The sequence below is a fragment of the Fusarium flagelliforme genome, assembly GCF_020744385.1.
Source record: "Fusarium flagelliforme strain FIESC 12 MPI-CAGE-AA-0113 chromosome Unknown B0J16scaffold_2, whole genome shotgun sequence".
Taxonomy (NCBI): domain Eukaryota; kingdom Fungi; phylum Ascomycota; class Sordariomycetes; order Hypocreales; family Nectriaceae; genus Fusarium; species Fusarium flagelliforme.
Window position 1 is genome coordinate 286,875 of NW_025763504.1, and position 14,047 is coordinate 300,921.

The window sequence follows — 14,047 nt, forward strand, 5'->3', positions numbered from 1 at the left end:
GAGAGACTGAACTGAGACGCTCAGACCTCCTATTAGGTCCTTGCACCATATTTTCAATCTGAAGGGACATGAGAAAATTACCATTCTTCTCTTGGTATGTCGATGCAAAAATCTGGGGTATTCCGTGCCTGTATCAGTCGTCTGTACTTGGTGGAGTCTCAACTTACGCCAATTACGCCAATTACGCCGGGTCACACTACCGGCGCTAATTCCGCACTAATACTCCAAACACGCCAAAGACGCCGTTCGCAGATCAGATACCGTTGACGAATCTGTAAATGTCACTGACGCAAAGATCTCATAGTGTTAATTATGAATTGAAGAAAAGTATAAATGGGACAATGTTCTTACAGATAAAACTAAATAGCCCTAAGTATCTAAAGCAATTAACATCACAACTGAACTACCTCGATTATGTCTACTACCTTCAAACAGTATTGGCTCCCGGAGAAGGAAGGATTTGACTCGTTACAACTCCGAGATGTCCCAAAGGAATCCCCAAAGCTGGGTCAAATCTTGGTCCGAATCAAGGCTGTTTCTTTGAACTGGAGAGATGGCATCGTGGCCATTGGCACCTATCCCTTCCCTGGACCCGACGCCGTCGTCCCCGGAAGTGATGGCGCAGGTTAGTATTGATCCTACCAGATCTTTGCCTCTCAAATAACACAGCTTCACAGGCGTTGTTGAGGAAACAGGCGAAGGCGTGACTGAGTGGAAAGTTGGTGATCGCGTTCTCGCCAACTTCACCCAAGACCATATCGCCGGACGACTGACTCGAGAGGTCGGCCTCACCCAGCTTGGAGGTGAACAGCAAGGGCTTCTGGGCGAGTTCTTCATCTTTCCAAAGACTGGAGTTGTCAGGATCCCCGACTACCTATCTTTTGAGGAAGCCTCGTGTCTTCCATGCGCAGCGTTGACAGCTTGGAATGCATTGTACGGCTTAACCCCTCTTCGACCTGGTCAAACTGTTCTCCTCCAAGGCACCGGTGGCGTTTCTACCTTTGCGCTACAAATTGCTCATGCTGCTGGGGCGAAGACGATTGTCACTTCCTCGTCCGATGAGAAATTGGCTAAAGCAAAAGCTCTTGGCGCGACGTATGGAATCAACTATAGAACCACGCCAGACTGGGCGGCGAAGTCATCTATCAAGAGCAGATCGATCTGGTCCGAAGAAGATTGGAGAGTTCGTACAAGAAACGAAGGTTTCGAAATATATCACGAGCACTCGAAGTGCTTGAAGAGTTGTGGATTGGTCGACAAGTGCAAGGCGTCTTGGGTGGGAAACGGGCAGATTGGGAAGATATCCTAAGAGCTAGTGGAGAGCCACTTCTTCTAACATAGGAGCATAAGTACGATTCACACACAACATTTGTCAGTTTTGTCAGTAGCTTTTTCGGCCTACCGTTCAATTCGAGTGACCGATGGCTTCTGCAGCATGTAACATAATGTCGGGAAATCCGTGTCATATTCGCTAAACATGAAGGGCTTTGCTCAGTTATCTGGAAGTCATTTGGAGGTAGTTAACAGAGAATGGGGCAATGCTTGGCGAGAGGCCTGGGTGAAGGTTATTTGGATGAATTGACAATCTTATGAGCTAAGTATACTATCCTTTTAAATCCATCGCTTCAGCCTCCCAACAATCCGTTGCTTTCTAATGATAAGTCTTTGATCAGGCCTTGGCATCCCAGCCAGGAATTGGTGCCACGCACAGCGCTGTACCAGGCACCAGACTCTCATGACATCTTCTCATGTCCAGAGAGGGGTTGGATTTATACAAAAGATAACGATGGAAGACATTGTTGTTCTCGCAAAGGTCATCGCAGGTATCAGACTTTTTGACAACGTGCCAGCTTCCACAATGTAGGGTGGTACCTTTCGCTACCTCGGCATCTTCCGGGGGAGGTGTTCGCATAACGCTGGGGGCGTTTCCACTGCTGAGAACGCGCTGATCGGACCATGTTTCCTTGATCGCAGCAAGGGTCTTTGCATCGCCGAGAGGACTGACACAGATCGATTTCCCCCAAAAGTCCGTGCCGCCTTGTAGTTTGTTGCAGTCGCGGTCTATCCAGCTGTTAAACCTACGTATGGACCTTGGACGTATTTTCAGAGCCATCTCGATACTGAAGCAGGTATCTTCCGGTTTGACATAGTACGTCTTACAACCCATGGGGATGCAGAGTTCGAGACCCTTGGGTATCTTCTGGCAGTCGTCGATGACATCCTGGTTGCCCATGTAAAGCATAGCGCCAGAAACACCCTTCTCCTTTGAGATAGAATCACAAGTATCCCCTTCCTTGGTGGTATACCATTTGTTTTTGAAGCAAAAGGCTGGTTCTTTCTCCTCTGGGATGAGGGGTGGAGGGATATCAGTTGGTCCCGAGCCACCACAGGTCTTGTAGACTCTCTCAAGCCTCTCCTTGTAGTACTCATTGTAGATGGAATATTGGGAAGACTGCATAATAGCGAGTCGTCGACGGTAGCATGGATAACAAAGATCTTCCCAGGGCATGTCGTCTTCAAGCTTGGGGAACTCGTCGATGATATCTAGTCGCAACCATTAGTTCTGCCTGCATTTCTGCAACTCTCGACACGTACCGTTGCAGTATTTTTTTTGTCATGGGATCCTTGATACATGTCTCATTCCAACCCGCCCATATATTGCCCCCAAGCTGCATCGGAACTATATCACTGCCAGAGTCGTCGCCATTGCATTCCTCAGCGACGGTATTGAACCAGCTGCGAAGTGAATCAGAGCAGGATTCAACACGTATCTCGTCTGTCAATGTAACATTTTCCAGGGAGCCCCGATATCGCAACCTCACAAAAGAACGAATTTAAGGATGGCAATTGATATCTGCCGCTAGGGCGCTGGCACAAGATTCGTCAACATTGTTGAGGCCATCAGCTTCGTAAATACGAAACGCGCCTGCACTGACGACAAGACCGAGCGAGAAAAGATGTTTGAGGATAGCCATTTTCTGCATCGTCACTACCCATTCGATTCAGAAATGAGGGAGATGACAAGGAACAAGAATATCGCAAGTGGCGATTGGGGAACCCGATACTACCAACCACCGATCATGTGCAGGCCGTTGGCACGGCGCGTTGAATGGATCCTAGCTGCGGTGGCACGATACGTTGTACAAACTCTGAACGTGCAGGGGATTCACGGACCCTGTCTCAGTACTTGACTCATCTCTGTTACCAGGTTCAAAGTGCCGAGGCTGATTGGGTGGTCTATACATCAGTTCATGTGCCAAGCCGGCTAACTGGAAGACAAAAAAGTCTGCAATGGCTTCATTCACGCTGGTCCAGCCTGTGGTCATGTAACGCTGTGTTGGTAGTTAGTCCTGTTGTTGTTAGTTCACCTTGTAAACCCCGGCGGCTCCACGGGGAGGCTAGCCCCGAGCCAGTAAACTCCCGTCGTCAGTCATGGCCCACGCCGAAGTGGGTAATCCATAATAATCTTACCACATTGGGCAGTTCACTTTCAGGCTCCGACTGGAGATACTGGACCGTGAATACGACAGAATCAAGAGGTTTCTTTCGCGGCCCTTCCCCTCTGCAATCTCTCCAAACTATCAGCTCTTTACACTTTTATTCAACTTAAACCTCGTTCTCTGACCCTCATAGTGAACGCCGCATCGAACTTCAAAGCAATCTCCCGTATCATAGAGGTCAATACTGCCAGGCCAGACATATTCCTCTAGATCTTCTTCAGGGCCATTGAACCGTATGATACTGTTGGGATTATCTTGATTTCTCATGATAGCATGCCAAAAGTCAAGTAGATAACCTGTCGGGATACGCATCCATCCCCAATAGTTACAGGCTTCTCTCCAATCATAGTTAACAACCTTGATGATGTATTCTCCCTTCTCCATAGCTTTAAACACATCTTTATCCGCTAGAAGGACGTAACGGGATAGAAACGCCGCCATACCCTCTTCAGTCTCAGGCGGATCGCGACAGCATACCCCGCGTATGTCACGGACTCCCAGGCCGTCAAGCGGTGGATCCTCGCGAGTGTCGAGATAGAATAGATCATCGAGTTTCTTCAAATAGGCCACGTATTCTTCTCGACTCTTGCAATACTCCGTCGGATCGCAGTGACCATCCTTTTGCCACAACAACAACACCTCATCCTCCCATTCCTGATCACGGAAGTAGCCGATTGCCAGACTCATCTGTCGGTTCAAGCAATCAAGCAGTTCCTCCCATTGCTTGTCGGATTCCGGTCCATAATGGGTTCGATAGAGTGTAAAGCCCCAGTACATGTAGCACTTGACTTTGCTTGGAGTCGGCTGCATTCGTAATGGAGGGAAGAGCTCCAACATTTGGAGCATTGCGTGAGGTCGAGCCATGGTCCCTGTGGGATGTTGCGCCTGGTGAATGTGACGTGCCGTGTTCAGTGAAAGCAGTGTAAGAAAAAGGAAGGGCCGCGAGGAGTTAATTCAATACGGAAGTACCGTCTTAAACTACTATCCCTCTTAGTTGATATATCGCATAACTGTCGTGGGAGGGGGATGTTGGTTAGACCGCAATTTGGTGTGCAACCCTTACGGCATCCAATGGCATCGCTCAGTGGTGATTACGTAAACATCCTCCGAACACATAACAAGCCCAGCCACGCACTTTTTTGAGTCATTTGTTCTTCATCTGTATAAGCTCCACCAAATATTCGGACCAATAACTATGACAGATCTTTCAGAGATGATCGACAAAGTGTTTTGTCCCCCAAGACTTGTCCGCGGAGAAAAGAGAGGCATACATGCCAGGACGCTCCCTGAAAACTTCAAGTATTACAAATACTGGGGCTTTACAATCTACCGTACCTACTATGGACCTGATTCTGATGGGCACTGGGAAACACTCCTCGGCGCATTGAAGCAACAAACTCGTTTATCGTTTGGTTGTTACGAAACAGAGAAATATCGGAGTCAGGACAGGGCATGGTGCAATGGGCGCTATGGTCATGGGGCAGACTATGACCGCGAGCTAAGCATTTTTAAAGACCTATTTCGTCTTTTTCCTCGAGAAGATCGATCCTTGCTGTCAGGTCTGTCAATCGAGGGTATACGAGACCTATGCATCCAAGAGCAGTCTCAGGCTGAGGAGAAAATGGCAGGGGCGGACTTCAACTTCGTACTTGTGGCAGACGAAGCTGTTTTCAAGGATATTGCGCGCGAGGTATTTGTTGTTAAGGCGCTTGGCTACGACTGGGACCCAACGCGCGGCCGCACGTGTTGGATGAGGGTGTCAACCGCTTCTTTGTTAAATCTCTGGGGGATGCTCCTAGAGTCCGAATTGCTGGACATAGGGAAGTACTACACGTTCCGGTATGAGGGTTCGAAAGAGGATCTTAAGAGTCAGTTGTGGGACGGAAACCCGACTGCGCCTTATTTTGAAGATTGCACTGAAGCTGGAACAGCACAAAGGGAGATAGGGGCAGAAAGATTCACATTCGATTAGGAGTAGGAATCATTGTTAGGATGCAATCACCACACTCATGGGCCTACTTGGAGTAATTCATAAGCATAACACCAGAATACCGAGGGGTTTTACAAAAAAGTGAAGTCCGGTTTACCTTAGTTACTCAATGATCTGATATAACTCTCGAATCCATCCTGAGTAACCTCATCAGATTTTCAATGCCTTTGCATACACAGTGGGGCTCATCGCTCCGCCCCATCCGCACCATTAATCCACTCCTCATCAGCCTATACCTAGTTGTAGATGCCAGCGCCGTTGGAACTTATACTAAGGAGATTATCCACAACATATTTTCTGCCAGGGTACATGAAAGTACGTGGTAGTGCTACATAGAGAACTAAGGATCTGCTCTTGAAAATGGGTTCTAGTAGTTGCTGTTTTTGACTACACTCTTTTAAAACTGAAAATTCTAGACTTGTTGAGTCCTGTCAGAGCATATATATACTATTTTCTCTTGCTGCTTGTATTAAATCAAGCCCTTGATGTCTTAAGAACTGCGCCAATGTGTTGAAGAAGTTAATTGAAATACTTATTGACATACCCTACAGACGGACGAAATTCAGTAGTGACTGTGGGGCGGGAGTCAATTACAGTAAGCATTTTCTGTGGAGATGGTGAGCGACACATGGTTAATGGTGGGCCTACAAGTCCAATGGGCCTTAACCTTAAACGACCATGCTCGTTTTCAGGACACGCCGGTGTCGGTCGCAAAATATCATGATGTAACGGCTGTGTCTTAGTTCCGGGGTATGTGCTAGTCAATCTAGGATGCTCGGGTGGCTTGTGGCCGAGAGTAGTGTTTCAACCAACGCGGTGTTATTTCCACAGGCACTAGTCCATTTTGCGAGTTTGTCCGGTAATTGTGACCAACACCACAGTAACATGTATCTTTTTAGACCACGTAACGCTTGTGGGAACACACCTTCTTAAAATATTCAGTCAGTTAATGATAGGCTGCAGGATACCGCTAGTCGCACTTAGTTTACTATAGAAACAGAAGTACCAGCCATCTCAACTATAACAAGCCTCTTCCGTACATACAAGCTACTCTCCTAATATCTGGTTAACCAGAGGTATTGCGCTACAAGGTAGATGGTGTGCAGTCTAGCGCGACGTGGTCTAAAGAGATTGACTCATCGGAAAACTCACGCGTTGATCACACCTGGTGGACCGAGGGAAATTACACTCAACGCAAGTTGGACAACTGTGACCAACTATTTCATATCCCACACGTGGGATCATTGTCATACGTAGAAACAAAAATAATAAGTATATAACATTTCTCTACAGGCTTCAATAATGATGATAGATTTGCGAAACCATCATCTAACCAAGGACCATGAACAGTGTCGCGCTTCAGACGCGTCTTCCTGCTATGATCATGACCTTACCCTGGACCCTCTCGGTCAGCCCCTACACATACTGACAGTACTTTCATTCCTTGCAATCTGGTCGCGGTAAGATAGCGTTAATAAGCAATCTCCTAGCACTGGGTGAGCCCGTTTTCATTTCAATGGATTGTGGTAAGGATGGCATTGCCCTTTACAGGAAAGACACGTCGCCTTCGTTTAAATTCCTCCCACGCGAAGCTCAGGTACGCCTTCACAGTCTAGATACGGGATCAGCTGTATCCGATCCAGTTTCCCCACCGATTCGGGTTCTTAGCAAAGCGGGGGATTATTGCAGTGCCGCCATACAGTACAAATGCTAACACACATGACAAAGACGAGTGAACACCACTATTTGCGTTTTCCCGAGGCGTAAGTCCCGAGGTATACAGATGAAACCAACACAATGGAGTGAACACCATCAGGGCAATGAATCACCAGTTTTCATAGTCTAATGGATCTATCCATAAACAACAAGGGAATATAGTTAAAGTGGAATAAGAGTGTGCCTCTGAACTGTAGATGTCTCGACTTTGTTACTAGAGCTTTTGCCCGGTAGAGCGATTGGAGTTATTTAAATACATTACCCTATTTGATTAAAGATGTGAATAGTAGATGCCTAGTAAAGCAGCTATGTTGAAGAAATTACATGCAGCAAAATTCGTATCAAAACATGATCTGGTAGAAGACTCAATATATCATATACGTAATTGATTATTTGACTGATTTTCCGTACTATAGGTTATGTGTGTGAATTATCAAGGCCGTTTGGAATTACATTTAATGTGTGTCTTTGGGATCATTTACTTTGATTTGTGATTGGAAATATTCAGAACGACAAAAGCAGGCGTAACAATCACATTCTTAGAGCGTCGGTCACTTCCCATGATTCGTTGATGCTGAACGTTTGATCTTACTCAGCGGACAAAATCCTCCGTTAACTGAGTACATGTTTCCCAAACGGTGGAGATGATGATGTCATTAAACAAGGGCGCATTCCTGATGAAGGACATGTACTCAGATCTCGGAGAATTCGTCCGCTGACTAAAAGATCAAACATTCAGCTTTGACCAATCATAAGGAACCATTGTGGGACTGCGCCACGTTATGTATTACGAGAAAAGAATTGAGCGCGTTGTACGGATAGCTTTACCGATTCGATACGAACCATGTTTAACAGCATTCCAAACAAGTGTTAGATGACCTAAACGATGCGCAAAAACCGTGAGTGCTAGAGGGTCTGCAAGAAAGTTATAACCCGAAAACAGCTAGTTTGACAGGTCTTGGCATTCAGGCCCGAGCTAATCGAAAGATGGAGGTGCCTGAAGGGTATCTGATGCGACGAGCACGCATGCATGGTGCCTGGCCTAGTTGGACGTGTAAAGTCTTAATCCCGCTAGTGGCCCTGGTGCCTTGCATGTTTCCGTTAGTACACGTCATGGAGAGTGTCCGATTGGTCACGGGAACAAGCATGGGTGGAATGGTCTCCAAACTTAGGACCTTACCAGCCGCGGGTTTTCTGTAAACATATGTGGTTTACAGGGGTTTACTTTACTATTGTGGCTCGGTTCAGTAGCCGTATGTCTAAATCCGGGCTAGATCCGAAGATGTATCAATCAAAATCGGGCGATTGGGTAGATCATCGCAAATGCAGTTCGTCTTCATCTAGGACACCAGCTGTGTACCAAAGCAGCAATCAGAACTTTAGGTGCAAACAAGGAATTGTGGAAAAGGCTTGTAGATTAAGGTGACGCCTCCTAATCCGTTGAAGATGAATCCAACAGATGTATAGACGAAACCGGACAGTGTAGCAATCATTGAATGATTTCCTAATGGTTATAAGCAATTGAGAGGCCCCGAACAAGAACGTGAATATATCGAATACAACCAAACACACACACAGACACACCGAATCTCTTAATTATTAACTAATTCACTCCTTACCTTTATGCAACAACCTATATCATGTTATTATCAAGGGGGTTAATAGCCTCGACGCTCATTTTGGGCGCCAAATCCCAAGGTGGTATCAACGATGCCGTCAACGATGCCGCAATAAAGGTTGCGGAGGGATTCGAAGCATCCCTTATCGGACATGCTATGACTACCTTGAACGGGAACGCCGACGATGGAGACTCGGGAGAGAAGTTGGACGCAACTGGGGCAAATGGCGAGGCCAACCAGAATGCCGTTACGCAGCCGATCAACGCCCAGCCAACCGTCGCCACATACACCAAGTACGGGACACTATTCCCAGTTACTCTCCTTCCTCATCCCGTCATTACGATCCCAGCGAAAAGCGACGACCCATACGAACGAATCATACAAGCATACACAGGAGGCGTTGATGCCACCACGAACCAAGAAATCACAATTGCCGAGCCGAGTGGGACGAATCCCGGTACGATTATCGTGGATGTTCCTGGTACAGCATACTCCTCCTTCTCATCAGGACAGCCGGGCGTATTAACGATTACGCCTTCCAATGAGAACCCGACGGCTACAGTTATTTCTGCGATACCTAGTGGTGTTGCGATTACTGGTGATGCTACAAGGACAATCCCTGCAGCGGGGACTGCGCCAGCGACTGTTGTCATTCAGACAGCATGGAACGATGTACCGATAAGCACCCCTGGGGTTGGCAGCAGCCCTGGAGCTGATAGTGGTGCCGGCGCTGGAGCTGGAGCTGGAGTTGGACCCGGAGCTGGAAGCAGCCCTGGAGCCGGCGCTGGATCTGGTAATGGCGCTGGAGCTGGTGTTGGACCTGGAGCTGGTGTTAGCCCTGGAGCTGGTGATGGCACTGGAGCTGGTGTTGGAGCTGGTGTTGGACCTGGAGCTGGTGTTAGCCCTGGATCTGGTGATGGCACTGGAGCTGGTGTTGGATCTGGAGCTGGTGTTGGACCTGGTGCTGGAAGCAGCCCTGGAGCCGGCGCTGGATCTGGTGATGGCACTGGATCTGGTGATGGATCTGGAGCTGGTGTCATCCCTGGTGCTGGAGCTGGCAGTAGCCCCGGTGCTGGTGTTGGACCTGGAGCTGGCAACAGCCCTGGAGCTGGCACTGGACCTGGAGCTGGTGTTGGCGATGGAGCCGGTGCTGGCGCTGGAGCTGGAACCACTCCGTCAAATGTTCTTGTTATCGAAACGCTCACCGGAACCACTTACATCACTGAGCCACGGATTACTACCAAGGCTGCTTATGCAGGTGGTCCAAGCACCGTCTACATTCAGGTCCCCCCAAGCAACACAAACCCCGATGGTGCCATTACCATTCGTCCCAGTAACGGTGGACGTTACACCACGATCATTGCCCCATACACAGGAACCTCGGCCATTCGAACACCCATTACCTCTCTGATCCCCACCTCGGCTGGCGGAGATGGATCGATCATTATCCTGACTCCCACCGCGTCGAGCACTCGAAAGGGAGATAATCAGGAGGAGGACTTCCCTGATAACCAACCCCAGGTCATTCCACCCAGTGGCAACAACCCGTACTATACTGTCTTACGGCCTCACGCTGGATCTGATCAGATAACTAAGCCTGTGACCTATACAGTACCCCCATCCGGTACTCGACCCGGCACTGTCATTATCGAGACTCCGAATGTGCCTAAGGGACAGCATGCTATCACTCTTCCATCCGATCCCAACAGTGGTTATATCACAATTGTGAAGCCCCCTCAGAGTCCTATAACCGCCGCTACAACCAAGACGATCCGACCCAGCGGCGGTCAGCCAGGGACGATTATTATCGAGACTCCCGCCCCTCAGTCGGGAACCAACGACATTACAATCCCGGCTGGTTCGGGAGGATCCATGGTGACCATCATTCAGGGACCCACTGGTACTGATGCTGTTACGGCTCCCACAACTATCACCATGACCGGTGGACAGGGGCAACCGGGAACTGTTATCATCAAGACTCCGGTCTCATCTGGAGCCGGTCAGACTACCCGAGCCCCCGACGGGCCTTTCACTATCCCTCCTGGGCCTAATAATAAATTTGCCACCGTTTTTCGACCTCACAGTGGTGATCCTATTACGGCGCCTATCACCCTTACTCAGAAGGGGGAAAACGGCCAACCAGGAACAATTATCATCGAGACACCTTCACCAGAGACATATCGTCCTGGTAAGGAACCAATTACTCTTCCTGCGGGCACTGGTAGTCCTTACATAACCGTCTACAGGCCACACAAGGGTGACCCTATTAAGAAGCCTATCACCATCACAGTTCCTCCTAGTGGCACTCGGCCCGGTACCATTGTCGTCGAAACTCCCACACTCGACACACCCAAGGGTCAGAATGGGATCACCACGACACGGGAAGATCGTCCACCTATCACGATTCCTCCAAATGACAACAACCCATATGTGACCATCTACAGACCTCATACAGGTGATCCTATTACCGTTCCTGTTACGATTACGCAGTCACCCTCAAATGGAAGACCTGGTACCATCATAATAGAGACACCTGCTCCTACGGAAAGGACTGTGACCGAGCTCCGAACCGTGACCAACTGGCAGACCCGGCCAGGTACGACTGTGACCGTTCAACCTACTGCTCCTGGCACATACACAACTATCTACCGACCGCATATTGGTGTTGTGCCTATTACTGAGCCTATTACTGTCACAACTATCAATGGCAAGAATGGGCAACCAGGAACCGTTATTATCGAGACTCAAGGCCCGATTACCGTCACTCCAACGGTAATTGGTGGAACGGTCACGGTCTATGAGCCCTGCACAGATGATCATGATACCACGATTACCGAGACTGTTATTGTCACAGCTCCTGGTGGTAGCCAGTCCACAGCTGTCATCATTCAGACTCCCCCAGTGAAGATTAGCACCTCTACAGGGTCTCAGCCTACTGTCACTGGAGCCGACGGTTTTGTCACAGTTACAAAGCAGTATACTGGCACAGATGCTATTACCGGAGTTATGACTACTTCAGTGGCCGGATCTGGTACAAACCCCGGAACAGTGTTCATCTTGACACCTCCCGCAACCAGGTTTGCCCCAGCAAGCACAACTACGGGTACAGACAATTACGTCACAGTCTTCAAGCCATTCCCGGGACCAGGTATCATCAACTCGCCCATCACCATCACGCAGGCTCTTCCCAGTGGTGGTAAATTTGGAACCGTTATCGTTCAAACACCTGTTGGACAAACTTCTGTTCCAACCACGTTACCAAAGCCTAGTACTACACAAGGTACAGACGGGTATGTAACTGTCTTTTTGCCTTTTCCTGGTCCAGGCGTTATTACTGCGTCTTATACCAGGACGCAGGCGCCTTCAGGTGGCAATCCCGGAACGGTTTTCATCACAACGCCTGCGTCTCCACCGGCGACTAGTAGTCAACCGAACCTGCCAGTTACCACTTCGGGCGTGAATGGGTATATTACAGTCTTTGTCCCATATCCTGGGCCAGGAGAGATAAGTGCGCCTATTACTTTTACTCAGCCCCCTTCAGGTGGCAATCCTGGTACTGTCTTTATTACCACTCCCGTCGTTAAGGCTGGTGCAACTCAACAGCAGAGTCAGGCTACTAGTACTGTCTCCGGGGCTGATGGATATGTAACCGTCTTCATCCCATATCCTGGACCAGGCGAGATAAGTGCACCTGTCACTTCTACCCAGCCCCCCTCAGGCGGCAATCCTGGTACTGTCTTTATTACCACTCCCGTCGTTAAGGCTGGTGCATCGCAACAGCAGACTCAGGCTACTAGTACTGTCTCTGGGGCCGATGGAACTGTAACGGTCTATCTGCCTTTCCCAGGACCAGGGGTTATCACTGCACCTGTTACCTCTACCCAGCCCCCCTCAGGCGGCCGTCCTGGTACTGTTTATATAACCACCCCGGTTGCTCAGATTAGTCCAACTCAACAGCAGAGCCAGGCTACGAGTACTGTCTCCGGGACTGATGGATATGTAACGGTCTATCTACCTTTCCCAGGACCTGGGGTTATCAGTGCACCTGTCACATTTACCCAGCCCCCATCAGGTGGCCGTCCTGGTACTGTTTACATTACGACACCTGCACTTAGCACTCCCATACAGCAGAACGTGCCAAGTACTGCACCAACTGGTGATCAATACGTGACAGTATTCTTCCCATTCCCAGGGCCTGGCGTCATCACAGCACCTATTACGAGGACACAAGCAGCGCCTTCTGGTGGCAATCCAGGAACTGTGTTTATCACAACTCCATCCAGCTCTAGTCCTACCTTGTCGCCGAACCCCGCACCCGTGACAGATAACTACATAACCATTTACACCCCCTTCCCAGGCCCTGGTGTTATTACTGCTCCTGTTACTATCACGAAGTTGGCAACTGGTGGTCAACCTGGAACGGTTCTTATTCAAACCCCTGCCCCGACGGTGTCAAACAGTGACCAGTATGTAACTGTATACAGACCGTATCCTGGTCCCGGAACCATTACAGCACCTGTCACTCTGACACAGGCACCTTCAAATGGCCAAGCGGGTACTGTTTTTATTGAGACACAGCCGACCGACCTTCCAACCTCGGCGGGTCAGACAACCGCTGGTCCTACTTCCCCTATCGGTATCCCACCTGATCCCACAGGATCGTACGTGACGGTTTATATGCCGTGGCCAGGTCCAGGTGACATCACATCTGCAGTTACGTACACGCAAGCTCCTGCTTCTGGAAAGCCTGGAACCATTATTATCCAGACTCCGAACCCGGGAGCAAATACCGCGATTAACACAGGCCCAGTCACGGTTCCTACTGGTAACAATAACCCGTACGTTACGGTTTATAAGCCTTACCCTGGTCCTGGCAACATTGACCAGCCAATTACCATTACTGCTGTCACTCCTTCAGGTGATCAACCTGGGACTGTTATCATCGAGACCCCGACTTCACCCGATGTTAATACGAAATTTGCACCAACGACAGCGGTCTCGAGCGAGGTCACCATGCCTGCTGGAAGCAACAACTACGTTACTGTGTACAAGCCTCAGAGTGGCTCTGGAATTACCGCCCCCGTTACGATTACTCAGGCCTCTCCCACCGGTGGACAGCCTGGCACAGTGATTGTAGAGACACCTGTACCTCTTACTCAGGCAACGGCGCAGGCACCTAGCACAGACAGCCCTCCTGTTACCATCCCTCAAGGTCAAGATGG

The 14,047-nt window shown here is 49.2% G+C and overlaps 4 protein-coding genes across 4 annotated transcripts; 2 read left to right on the forward strand and 2 right to left on the reverse strand.

Moving 5' to 3' along the window:
- Nucleotides 1–447: 447 nt before the first annotated feature.
- B0J16DRAFT_254948 (chaperonin 10-like protein) lies at nucleotides 448–1,135 on the forward strand (the record flags this gene model as incomplete). The annotated part of the gene is made up of 2 exons (XM_046123117.1): nucleotides 448–625; nucleotides 678–1,135. Coding segments are annotated over 2 exons (636 nt in total), but the record flags the coding sequence as incomplete, so codon positions are not given.
- Nucleotides 1,136–1,593: 458 nt separating this feature from the next.
- B0J16DRAFT_50335 (uncharacterized protein) lies at nucleotides 1,594–2,758 on the reverse strand. The gene is made up of 2 exons (XM_046133947.1): nucleotides 2,596–2,758; nucleotides 1,594–2,544 (listed from the first exon to the last, which is right to left on the reverse strand). The coding sequence occupies exon 2, from the start codon at nucleotides 2,507–2,509 to the stop codon at nucleotides 1,670–1,672; it is 840 nt and encodes a 279-aa protein (XP_045985709.1). The 5' UTR covers nucleotides 2,510–2,544; nucleotides 2,596–2,758; the 3' UTR covers nucleotides 1,594–1,669.
- A 678-nt stretch (nucleotides 2,759–3,436) lies between these two features.
- B0J16DRAFT_331784 (uncharacterized protein) lies at nucleotides 3,437–4,520 on the reverse strand. The gene has a single exon (XM_046126632.1). It carries the CDS (start codon nucleotides 4,362–4,364, stop codon nucleotides 3,582–3,584), a length of 783 nt encoding a protein of 260 aa, XP_045985710.1. The 5' UTR covers nucleotides 4,365–4,520; the 3' UTR covers nucleotides 3,437–3,581.
- Nucleotides 4,521–4,667: 147 nt separating this feature from the next.
- B0J16DRAFT_331785 (uncharacterized protein) lies at nucleotides 4,668–5,580 on the forward strand. Its single transcript, XM_046126633.1, has one exon. The coding sequence runs from the start codon at nucleotides 4,696–4,698 to the stop codon at nucleotides 5,470–5,472; it is 777 nt and encodes a 258-aa protein (XP_045985711.1). The 5' UTR covers nucleotides 4,668–4,695; the 3' UTR covers nucleotides 5,473–5,580.
- Nucleotides 5,581–14,047: the final 8,467 nt, after the last annotated feature.

What these genes read in the sequence shown, in the direction of transcription:
- B0J16DRAFT_331784 (XM_046126632.1), bottom strand. Translation starts at nt 4,364, where the DNA reads ATGGCTCGACCTCACGCAATGCTCCAAATGTTGGAGCTCTTCCCTCCA.
- B0J16DRAFT_331785 (XM_046126633.1), top strand. Translation starts at nt 4,696, where the DNA reads ATGACAGATCTTTCAGAGATGATCGACAAAGTGTTTTGTCCCCCAAGA.
- B0J16DRAFT_50335 (XM_046133947.1), bottom strand. Translation starts at nt 2,509, where the DNA reads ATGCCCTGGGAAGATCTTTGTTATCCATGCTACCGTCGACGACTCGCT.